At 40.2% G+C, this 12465-nt stretch overlaps 1 protein-coding gene across 2 annotated transcripts in view; it reads right to left on the bottom strand.

The window, feature by feature from the left end:
- Positions 1-12465, bottom strand: part of VWC2L (von Willebrand factor C domain containing 2 like) — a 134584-nt gene that overhangs the window by 77475 nt on the left and 44644 nt on the right. For both annotated transcript variants that reach the window (XM_069983204.1, XM_069983205.1), the window contains exon 3: positions 1838-1967. In XM_069983204.1, coding sequence (XP_069839305.1) covers positions 1838-1967 — 130 coding nt within the window. The remainder of the gene's footprint in view (positions 1-1837; positions 1968-12465) is intronic.

The following is a 12465-nucleotide window of genomic DNA, read 5'->3' on the forward strand; positions in this document are numbered from 1 at the left end:
AAAGGAGCCTGGAAGGTCATACTGTAGCTTTATCTATCTGATGTCATTCAGGGAATACAGCCTTTCCTTTGTCAAATTACATAAGAATATGATTTAAAAAAAGGTGTGTGTGTGTATATATATATATTTATAATTTTTTTTCTTCTTCTTTGAACTGGCCAAAGCAGGAGAGGTTTCTAATGGGAAAGTGTACTGCTCTGCACAGTTCCTGACACGGACAGGGGTGGCAGCAGAGAGCACTGTGTCAGACTGGACAAAAAACAGACTATGCAAAACAGACTTATCTTAATATGTGTATTTTTACACTGGAATAAACAAGTCTGTGAAGACAACAAGTATGAGTGCAGCTACTGTCTGGAAAGAAAACTCCCTGCAGGACATAGCGCAGCTGGTAAGTACTGGAAGAAAGTAGGTTTTTAAATAGAAGTAATTTACAAATCTGTATAACTTTCTGACATCAGTTGCTTTGAAAACACATTTTTTTTCCCTCTGGAGTACTGCTTTAAAGTCAATTGGTGCTCATCTAAAGAGGACCTTTCACTAGTCGACATTATTAAGATCCCCCCAATCAGAGTCGCAGGCCGCTATCCTGGCAGTACTTTTATGAGACCACGCAGTGCACTACAGTCAAGAAACCCGTCTAGGATGCCGATTAGTTATCCTCACCTGCAGTGAGTTGCTGGCCTTCCCATCTCAGTGGCTAGCCAGCAATTCATTTGCATATTCGGCACAGAAACAATGGGGTGCTTAGTCTCAGGAATGGGTGGGAGGGGGACATAATAAAGGCATTGCTGAAGACTAAAGATGCTTCGTTGGCTCAGCGGTGGGCTTATCAGCCGGCTGACTTTGACCTCCATGCCACTCAGGGTGGCAGGAAAAGCTAGATCCAGCCCTGGGAAACGTCTCCCAGTTTCCCAGGACTGGATCCAGCTTTTTCAGGCACATGGAGTTCAAAGGCAGCCGACTGCCTAGCTAATGTAGAGCTTTGCTTCATTAAGGCTGCGTTCACACTACGTATATTTCAGTCAGTATATGTATAGTTCGGTCAGTATGTTTCAGTCAGTATTGCAACCAAAACCAGGAGTGGATTAAAAACACAGAAAGGATCTGTTCACACAATGTTGAAATTGAGTGGATGGCCGCCATTTAATGGCAAATATTTTCTGTTATTTGAGAACAACGGCTGTTATATTGAAATAATGGCAGTTATTTACTGTTATATGGCGGCCATCCACTCAATTTCAACATTGTGTGAACAGATCCTTTCTGTGTTTTTAATCCACTCCTGGTTTTGGTTGCAATACTGACTGAAATATACTGACTGAAATATACGTAGTGTGAACGCAGTCTAATACTGTAAATTTGCTCTCTACTGGAGACCGGAAGACCAGCAGGCAGGGGAGTAAGCTGAGCAGGGGCTCTTTATAGAGTCCTTTAGATGGGCCAAGAATTGAAGATCTTTGGATCATTCAAGCAGATATTCACTTTCCATACTGTTATCAGCAAATCACCTGTTTCCTGCTGCTGACGAATGATTATTTTTATGCAGTTATAACCCCGACAATCAGCCAGGGAATAAACATTTCTTGGTCACTTAATCACTGGACCCTAAGTCTCATATACATGGCTGTATTACATCTCCGTTAGCGTTGCTTCTAGGGTACCAATACAGAAGGTACAGAAGCACTCTTATACTATGTGCAGCCATTCGCAGCTCTGCTATATGCATGAATCTATGATCTGCGCAAAACTGAACCATGGCAAAAAGGAACTCACACAGTTTAACATTGTCGCCAAAACATTGTAAAGCATATAGAATACACAACGTTACACTCACCGTTCTTGCAGACAGGGCAGCACTGCTCAGGTTCATACACAGGATTTACACACTCTGGTACTGCACAATCTGCTACAACACAGTGGACTTCATTGCTGGGTTCACACCGGCACCATTCACACGGAGAAGGCTGTCGGGAGGTAAGAGACATGTTAGAGAGGTTGTGACTGACAAGAAGCATCTTGCTTACTGCTATAACAAAGGGCTAAAAATCTTTCAGTATAAATAGCTCACATCTCAAATAGCCCAAGTTTATTAGTAGGATAACATAGGAGAAATTTTAGATTTTTTTTTTTAATTGTTATATTATGATTACACAATTGTTCCCTGAATTTGTAATTTGTTCACATTTTGATTGATCATTCATGCTATCGCGCAATAACGGTATGATTTTGGCAGTGTGAAAGATTATTTATAACAATATTCTGAGAGAGACAAAGATAGAACAAATAATGTTCATTGATTCTTAGCAATGTAATCATTGACTAGGGCAATCCAGTATAGATGGGTGTATAAAAATAAGTCCAGCATGTCATTCTTAAAGGGTTGGCCACCTTTGTTATATTTTCTTTTACAAAGCTGAGCACTGAGTATAATTGGTGGCTTTCTGACTCAGTATGCCTGTCTATGGCCCTGCTCTCCATGCTGCTTTGCCCTCTTTTGGACTTGTGTCCTTGTATGCAGCTAGATGGCTTATCCATAACATGGTTCCCTTTGGAGGAGCAAGTGATGATGTGCACTTTGCAATGTTTTAAAAAAAAACCCATTTAATCTGATTTATTTATTGCGATTTTTGGGTCAAAAATGTTCACACAACGTCAAAAAAGAGAAAAGGTAGCCACTTTTTCTATTTAAAAAGACATCCATTATTGCCACGATATTATTGACTTCAATGCAATGCAAAGCAAGTTTTTACTATTAAGGTCGATAAACTTTTCAATTAAAGACACATCCAAAGGCCAATTAGTTCACCTTAACTAGAGTAACGTACTAACAGTAGTCAGTGCACTGACTGGCAGCCAAACAGCAAAATGACATCCTTAATTTTAATCTCAAAATGACGGATGTAATTTTAAACGGACAGGGACAAACATTGTGTGAACATGGCCCAAAAATTGCAAAAAAAAAAAAGGTCCAAAAATGTTTGATCTGTAAATTAGCAAAATAAAACACATTGCAACAAAATTTTATAGCCTTAAGCCATAATCACACACATTTTTTTTTTATTAAAACCACGGCTGTTATTTGATACAATTTTTCTTAGTATATTTGATACTAAAGAAACAGCTGTTGTTTTCCAACCTTAGTGATTTCCACTGAAGTGTATGAAAACAATGCCCGTTAGTTCCCACAATGCATAGAATAACGGCCATCAAATTATTGTTCAGGACATTTATTGGTGGCAGTTATTTGGCGAACAGCTGTTATTTTAAGTTGTTCACACACAGATTTTTTTTACCCATCCTTTCAACAAAATTCAATGGGCCTTTTATGAAAGCCCCACCCAAAATGGTGTTGAAAGTGGCCATTATTCAATTTAAGATTAAATCATGTACCAACGTGATGGCCACCAACAGGAGTTATTTGGTACTCAAAACAATGACTGTTATTTTGTGTATGAATTAATGCCCATTGATTTTTATGGGCAACGAAGAGAATCTTCCTATAAATCTCCCCTATATCAGCTTGTATAGTAGTAGCTTTTGGCATCCGAAATTTTTATATTAACCCAAATTGAGCAAGGGATTTAAAGCTTTGCATGGGAAATACAGTGCTTCGCTGGTTCTTCATTGGCAGGCCCTCACGATCCTTTCCTCCGATATCCCAGTCTAACACTGGCTCCAATCAATGTCATTCCTGAAGCAGCACAGATATGTGGCTACAGTGGAAATACCTGGCTATGAAAGCATTATTACTGGCTACAGGGGACATACCTGACTAATGGACAATTATTACAGAGGCAAATGGGGCATATCTGGGTATAAGAGGCATACCTAGCTACAGGGGGCAATGTATTTGGCTACAGTGAGCCTTATATAAAGTTACATGGTGCATTATTAATGGCTACAGGCATTGTTACTTAATACGGGGGGTGGTGGGGGAGGGCATTATTATTTGGGAAAGGGATATTAATGTCTACAGGAATGGTACAAATGGCCATGTAATTGGAGACATTATTATTAGGAGATACAGATCAGTCACATTGTCATAGGGGCTGTGATCTGGGAAGGACTGCTCACAGAGACTTTATCCAGGGGTTATCCAGGATTATAAGAAACATAGACGCTTACTTCGAAAAGCAGCACCACAATTGTATGTAAACTTCTGAGCCACTAGAAGAACAAAATAAAAGCTGAAATAAATCATTGTCTCTAGTATTATTCTGACATTTCTTATTTCCCATCCTAACTGACCTATGAGAAGGAATGTGTACTAGGAGTAAATGTCACAAATTGGGAAAACTGAGCGTTATTGAATGTAACTAAGGTGGATAGAAACGTATGACTTGAGCTATAGAAATGCTTTCTTACATTATTCCATAACCTGTAAGAGTCAGGCGATATTCTCAAGTTCTGTAATCCACAGACCCTATGGAGTCTGAAGCTGTGCAATGGATTTGGCATCATACTAATACTTGATGCCAGAAGAGCTGGAGGTGTTTAAATCTTCATGGGACTGCAGTGATACAGTCACGAGACTCTATCACTACAGTCCCACAAAGATTAAAAAACACTTCAGCCACAGTTGTAGTTTCAGAGCAGGTCTATGAACAGGTCTACGAACCCGAACTCTCGGTAATGATTCCGTGCAGCGGGCGGATCCAGCGGGAGGACCGCCTGGAAAACTGGGAAACAGCCATAGCTATAGGCTGTATCCCAGTTTTCCAGGCGGTCCTCCTGCTGTATCCACCCGCTCCACGGAGTGGGCAGACAGCGGGAATCTGATGCCGAGCGTTCAGGTTCATACGAACCCGAACCTCGGAGGGTTCAGACCATCCCTACTTCACACTCAAACCGCCTTTAGGAGTGTCATGTGATCCAAATCTTTACTTTCTTACATGTGAAGACTGGGTGTGGCAAATAAAGTGTAATTTCTACTCACGCAAATTCTCTTTCCTGTAGTCTCTTTTCTCTTTACTGATCTCCCTGAGCTCAGTGATTGCTGTGTTTTGTTGGTCTTTTTTTCATTTCCCCCTTAGCCAGAATCCTACTCCACACTGACGAGGGGCAATACCCTGAAACAGCTGTCTGTGGATGGATGCCTGGCTTTGGTAAACCCTTGTCCTGTCGCAATACTTGCAACTGAGTTAGACTTTGACACAAAAGGGGCCACCCTGGTGGTTCCCTATTTATGCTCCAATACTAACAACCGAGTGGGACTTAAGGGGCTACATATCAGGGTGGTTTGGTGATCTCCCCACTGGGAGGCACCCCTTGGCAACAGGTTTTACTTCTCTGGAGGGATATCCGGCTATTCACGTGTTTTGAGACTTGCTTGAGACTTGTGCTGCCACTTAGGATGTAAAGGAAAGTGTAATTTCTAGTCACATAAATTATCTTTCCTGTAGTCCAAAGAAGCAGCACAAGCTATATCCCCATGATGTGCTGCCACTTAGGACATAAGGGAAACAGTGTTAACTATTACACCCTCAGTGTTTGTCAGTTTGTTAATGTTTGGCAGTGTAACAAGCAAAATGGACAATCAAGACACTAAGCCTGATATTTCCAAGCCACATGTTGCAGTACTCATAGATTTGTGCAAAGATTTTTTGCATAAATCTTTGAGTGCTGCAAAAAATGTTTCTCATTGTGAGTAGAACCCTGGTTAGGGCCTGGGTGACTGGCACCTCCTTGCTTCTTTGGTGGTAGTGCTGTATTAAAACTCAGTTTTGTAAGAGATCGATAGTTAGGAAATAGATAAGATTGATAGATAGATAGATAGATAGATAGATAGATAGATAGATAATAGATAGATAATAGATAGATAGGAGATAGATAATGCATATATGATCTAAAATGGCTAGATTTTAAATCAATATGCTTAGGGTAGGTATATACAATAGAATAACTATGTTCCTGGGTATTTCAGTATTTTGTTGCTGACATATGAAATGCCTGATGATACATTAATAACATACTAACAGCTTTTAGGCTCAGTTGAAACAAAGAGAAAGAAGAGACAAGAATTCATGAATGTGAGATATGTTTTAATTAAGTCACAATTAGACGGTTATTCATGCAGTAATAATCACCGCTACTGTCTATGCTCTTACATAGTACTGTATGCGTGTGCCGCCTACACAGTTAAGGGACCTGCTCCTGACCAGCACAGTAATTACATCTTATGTTTCAGATTGACACCATATTACCCCACAGGTGAAATCTACACAATCTTATATGAGATTATGTTCAATATAAATCACAATTAAATAATTTAAAGGAACCTGTCAGCTTCCTATCCCCTCCAAACTGCCTCCACTACCCCATAGCGGTAGTTAACAAAGATTTTGTCTGTATGTATTTAGCACTGCACTCTGTATAATCAGCTTTGATCAGTGATCCCTGGTATGTAGTGGTTCGCATAGCTAGCGGGGGAGGAGGAGATGGGGTGTCTGATATCTCACAATATACTTCAGAATTCTTATTGACCGGGAAGCATAGCCCATTAAATGTGGCGTGAAGTAGCACTTAAAGCGTAAATGTAATTTTTTAGAAATCAATAAGTATGAATAGTACAAGATATTTTAAGAAACTCTGTAATAGCATTTATTAAGCAAAAGAGTTTTTTTCAGTACTCAGGAAGGGGGGAGGGGTCAAAGAGAGTGAGTAAGCATGGAGAGGAGAAAATAAGGGCTGTACAAAATAACATCATGCATTCTTCTCTCACCAAGTTCCCAGATAAGCACTGACTCTTTGACCCGTGAATGCAGCGGTTTATACGCCCAGACAGTCTGCAAACTGTATGACTTCTTCTCTGCTCTCCCTACTCACTCATCCTCCTTGACTCCCTCCATAGGTTATAATGGACTCAGCAAATCCATCTGCTCTTCTTTAATAAAGACGATTTTGCCTGACAATGAGCAGATAAGAAGTGTGTGTGTGTGTGTGTGTGTGTGTGTGTAGGCTGGGAAACAACTTTTTTAGTACAGAAAGAGGCTTTTTGCCTAATAAAATATATTACAGAGTTTCTTAAAATTGATTGTACTATAGATTTATGCAAGAAAAAAAAGATAATTACACTTTAACGTAATGTGTCATTAGAAAAAAACATATTGTTTAAATCAAGTTTTTAAAAGAGGGATACATATTTTTTTTTCTCGCAAATTTTATTATCTATTTTATTTCACACAACTATAAGTAACAATTGGATGAGGTCTCAGAACTCAGATCCTGACCAATCCTAATTAATTTGAATGACAGTAACACATTAAAGTGCCCCAACGCATTAAAAAATCCTGGTTCATATACCCTTTTACAACATATGGGCTTCATGGAAAGGGATTTCTTGTTCATGACTCCTCTCTATAAGTTAAAGCAGAAATCAAATAGAAGTCCTATATTTATGATGGAACCCTACTGAAGTAACAGGGCCTTTAGGTCAGCCATAGTTATACAAAAAGCAGAACCTGAATCTTGTTTTTTCTATTCTAGTTTTGCTCTTCTATATTTTTTACACAGTAATATTTTCCCAATGCTGATATTGTCTCCTTCTCTTCTATTTGAGTTGATGGATGGAGTATGCAATTGTGTAACCTCACTATAAAACCCAATAGAAAGAGATCTTATAAACATATTGTACACCGTATATATTAGATTATGTCTTTTGTTACATCTATTGTCTTCTGTATGAGTAAAATGCTGTCAAATTCAGTTCTTTAAAATTTCCAGTTCCAGATCTGTCAATGGTTAATAAAACTCTTTGTGACTATAGTACATTGTCGACTCTGAGCCACATACAGAACAGTCCATGCTGGTTCTCTATGCTGCCTCCCTTACTTACTACAGCATTTTTTTTTTTTATACCGGAATGTTATGGATCACTGATCCCTATATTTAGTTGCATTTGCAATTAGATTCCCATGTGTTCATTTAGGCTGAACCTCTGGAAAATGTCAGGTGTGAACAACCTGCTGCAAAACCTTCATAGATTTTCTCCCTAGCTACTGCCTCCCTGGGCACCGGAGAGAATTTGTGCAACATCAACTTCATCTATGAACATTGCCTATCAAGTATGGCAGATTTTATGCACATATAATGTGTGACCATGACATATTCCTATTTGTGTAGCACATACAGTAAGAACAGCAGCTGTCATATATACACATCACTATACTTATTCAAAGCAGATAAACATATTTATAACAGGCAGATATGTACAATTATGCAGGTGTGATGAAGAATAAGAGTATATTCATAGTATATGATGATCATGTAGGTGTACGCCTGATTGGATTATAATTAATCCCACAGTCAAGTGATCTGACCTGCTTCAGACTAAGGATTTATTGCTGGGCCGCACGCCAACAATTCCTGTAATCAATATCCCCCAACACACAGCTCAGAGCTCAGAGCTACAAGCTGACTACTAAAGAGGACTAGTGTTTACTCATCTGAGACAGGGAAAGTTATATACCAAGTCAAACTCCTTACATACTTTATAATGATTGTCATAAGAAATTATATGTGAGCTGTAAATCTGCTATCTATCTATCTATCTATCTATCTATCTAGTCCACAGAAATCCGCAGCACTCCAACATGTGGTAAGAAAAGTTTTATTCCATCAGCATAGGTACAAAAATGGCGACGTTTCGACCCTCTCACAGGGTCATTCTCACGCCTGAGAATGACCCTGTGAGAGGGTCGAAACGTCGCCATTTTTGTACCTATGCTGATGGAATAAAACTTTTCTTACCACATGTTGGAGTGCTGCGGATTTCTGTGGACTGTATTTGGGATCCCTAGCCAAGGGACTTTCTTCGCTGGCACCCACGCCTTTACCTCCGGATGTGCGGCTTTCCTCTGGACTATCTATCTATCTATCTATCTATCTCCTATCTATCTATCTATCTATCTATCTACCACCAATCTATTGTGGCAGCTGCTAAAGTGTCAGAAAAAGAGGCATTTTTTTAATAATCTGGTCTAAAGCCTGTAAATGATAGATTTGTTAAATAGGCACTAAAGCTCTAAAGAGCTTCAAAAAGATCAATAGTACAAACTAACAAACCTTTTAATATATCTTACCAAACAAAAATGCCCCCTCCTCCTATTATCCAGCATTTTTCCTCTCTTTTTTTCCTGCTAAACTCTCTTCCACTGAAAAATCATCTAAAGGCCCTATTCCACGGAACGATTACCGTCCGTATTCGGCCGATATTGGCCGCTACGGACGATAATCGTCCCGTGGAATAAAGTGCAACGATCAGCCGACATCGTTCATGTCGGCTGATCGTTGCAGTCGCTTGTTTTTCAACATGTTGAAAAACAAGCGACTGATATAGCAGCGATCTGCTGCCGTTGCTCCGTTAAATAGGAGCATCGGCAGCAGACGCTGCTATATCCTATGGGCTTCCCGGACGATCAGCGATCACCCGGGCAGCCCCCCAGCAGCTCCCCGCCGCCCCCTTTCGCACTCACCCGCTCGCTGCAGCCGCGTTGAATAGCGGCGGCAGTGAGCGGGGATCGAGGAGCAAACGAGCGCTGAGAGCGCTCCTCTAAACGACCCGTGTAATAGGCCCTTTAGTCCTGTTCTGTAGCTAGGCTCAGTGATCAAGTTACAAGCAAGGCAACTCTATGGGAGCAGTGGGAGGGAGATGATAGGGGTAAAGAGTAGGAACCCAAGTAGAGAGAGAGCTCTGTATGAGACTGCAAAAAATGGGTGAAAAAAACCCGGATGCATTTGTGTGCATCCGTTTTGATCAGTTTTTCCATTGACTTCCATTGGAAAAAAAAAAAAAAAAGGATCAAAACGTTTTTTGGATGGACACAAGAACGTAGCTGACACTACTTTTGTGTCCGTAAAGAAAAAACAGATCTGTTTTGATCTATTTTTTTTTTTACAGTTTCATCAGTTTTTCATCCCTTTTTTCCAAAAAACAGATGAAAAAAACGGATTGAAAAAGGCAGTGTGAACCCAGCCTTACACACATGGCAGCATATTCCGAAAAGTCAAACTAGTGGTATTGCAAAGAGGGTTGAAACAGTCACAATTGCGACCAGGCCACTGACCATGCGCTGTCGCTATGCAAATTTCCTGAATCGGCGGTAAAAATGGCATGAATAACTGAGTGCTTGCAGGAACAGGAGAGACCTCTATTCCCTGGCCTACCACTCAAGCTGAAATTTTGCACCAGGGCCCTTAAGCCTTTTGTTGTGCCCTGCCTAAAATCACAGGTACACTTTAGGGGGTCATTCACACGTTCCAAGTGCGGTCCGTAATTACATTATGATGCTGTGAGCTCCGAAACGGTTTAACTCTTTGTGCTAATGTACTGACACACCGTACTTTACTGACTGTGCATGGAACGTGTAAATCGCCCCTAAAGTTGGAAGAAAAATTGGCAGCCTTTCACTTGATCCACCTTTTTGCAAAAACACCAGCTGCATTTTTAAGTGAGAGAAAAATTCTGAGCCAAATGGTAGCTGGAAGTCAATACAAAATATAGAACACTCGCTAGCTACAACGCTTTGTGGTGTCAATTTTCTTCACTGAAATTAAAATGTACAAATGAGAGAAATCCTTGACTCACATGAAGAGAAGCACATGATGTGGGATGGGAAAAAAGTCACAAAAAAAAATATAACAAAGAAAAAAAAAAAACATTTTAAAACACATTGTTTGGAGAACGCATCAAGAACACCTGAAGCACAAAACAAAACAACTAAAGTCTATAGGAGGAAAAATGTCACTATTTCTTGAAAGAATTGTTAAATGCATATCCTGCTGCTATTCTGCAAAACTGCAAGAAAAAGGCCAAAATTCTCTGAAGAAAAGCCAAACACAAAAATGTCATGTGTGTACAGTGTTTTATATTTTCCTGGCTCATATCTTAACTCTTAGCTAACATCTTAAAGGGGTACTCCAGCAAAAAAAATCTTTTTTTTTTGTCCCTCAAATCAACTGGTTTGAAAAAGTTATATAGATTTGTAATTTACTTTTATTTAAAAATATTTGGTCTTCCCATACTTATTAGCTGATGTATGTCCTGCAGGAAGTGTTGTTTTCCTTTCAGTCTGACACAGTAATCTCTGCTGACATCTCTGGCCGAGACAAAAACTGTGCAGAGCAGGAAAAGATGTCTATGGGGATTTGCTGCTGCTCTAGACAGTTCCTGTCTCAGACAGAGGTGGCAGCAGAGAGCACTGTGTCAGAGTGAAAAGAAAACAACATTTCCTGCATGGCTTACAGCAGCTGATAAGTAGAGATGATCGATCAGGGCCTATGTTCAGGTTTATGCGAACCCGAACCATCGGCATTTGACTCCCGATGCCTTCCTGTTGCGTGGGGAAGGTGGAGACAGCCTGAGCGCCACCTGGAAAACAGGGATACAGCCTACGTTGTATGTGAATGCATTGAATCCCGGTCGGAGCATATTCACATAGTATACGATCTGGCCGGGATTCCATCTGGCCACACAAAAAATGGACATGTCAGTTTTCTGCGACCGCTATTCATTGAATAGCGGCCGCACAGACATGTCAGTTCACACAATGGAAAGTGCGGCTCTGGCTGCACGCTCCATTGTGTGCAACGGTGAATTGGGAAGCGCGGGCACGGAATCCAAATTCACCAGAAATGAAGATCATCTGGCCAATACTGCAGTACTGGCCGGGATGATCGGTTGGGAACAACCGGTGTTATACGTAGTGTGAACACAGCCTAAAGAGGTACTCCAGAGCAGTAGCAAATCCTTGTAGAAAACTATTACTGCTCTGGACAGTTTCTGTCTCAGACAGCAGTGGCTGTAGGGAGCATTGTGTCAGACTGAAAAGAAAAACACCATTTCCTGTAGGACACACAGCAGCTGATAAGTACTGGAAGACTGGAGATTTTAAACTGAAGTAAGTTACAAATCTTTATAATTTTTTGAAAACAGTTGAAAAAGACTTTTTTTGCTGGAGTACCCCTTTATAGCTTCTATTACCCACAAATTTTGCCTAAAACCACTCCATATTAAAAATGCAATTCTTAGGGTGCGTTCACACCTACAGGATCCGCAGTAGATCTGCAGCAGATCCGCAGCAGATTTGATGCTGTGTTCAGTTAATTAAATGAAATCTACTGCGGATCTGCGGCAGAAAATCAGCTGCGGCTCCGGTATTTTTTAAAATGTTGGCCTTTTTTAATTTGGTATTTTATCTCCTGTGATTTTTTTACCCTTTACAAGCCATTTCATTCTTCTTGGCATGTGATGCAAGGATTTTTATTGTAGAACTGGGGAAAATTGCCACACACATTATGTAGGTAAGGTACATCACATATTAACTTATAGCTAGCATCTAGTGCAGCATTTTTCAGTCTTAAACCTACACCAATAGGCTACGTGAAGAATCTGCAAGCATGTTCACACTTGTAATATTTTGTACTATTTGTAGCAGTGGTGCAGGCTATTGCAGTGTTATCCCA

The sequence above is a fragment of the Dendropsophus ebraccatus genome, chromosome 9 (genome assembly GCF_027789765.1).
Source record: "Dendropsophus ebraccatus isolate aDenEbr1 chromosome 9, aDenEbr1.pat, whole genome shotgun sequence".
NCBI lineage: Eukaryota > Metazoa > Chordata > Amphibia > Anura > Hylidae > Dendropsophus > Dendropsophus ebraccatus.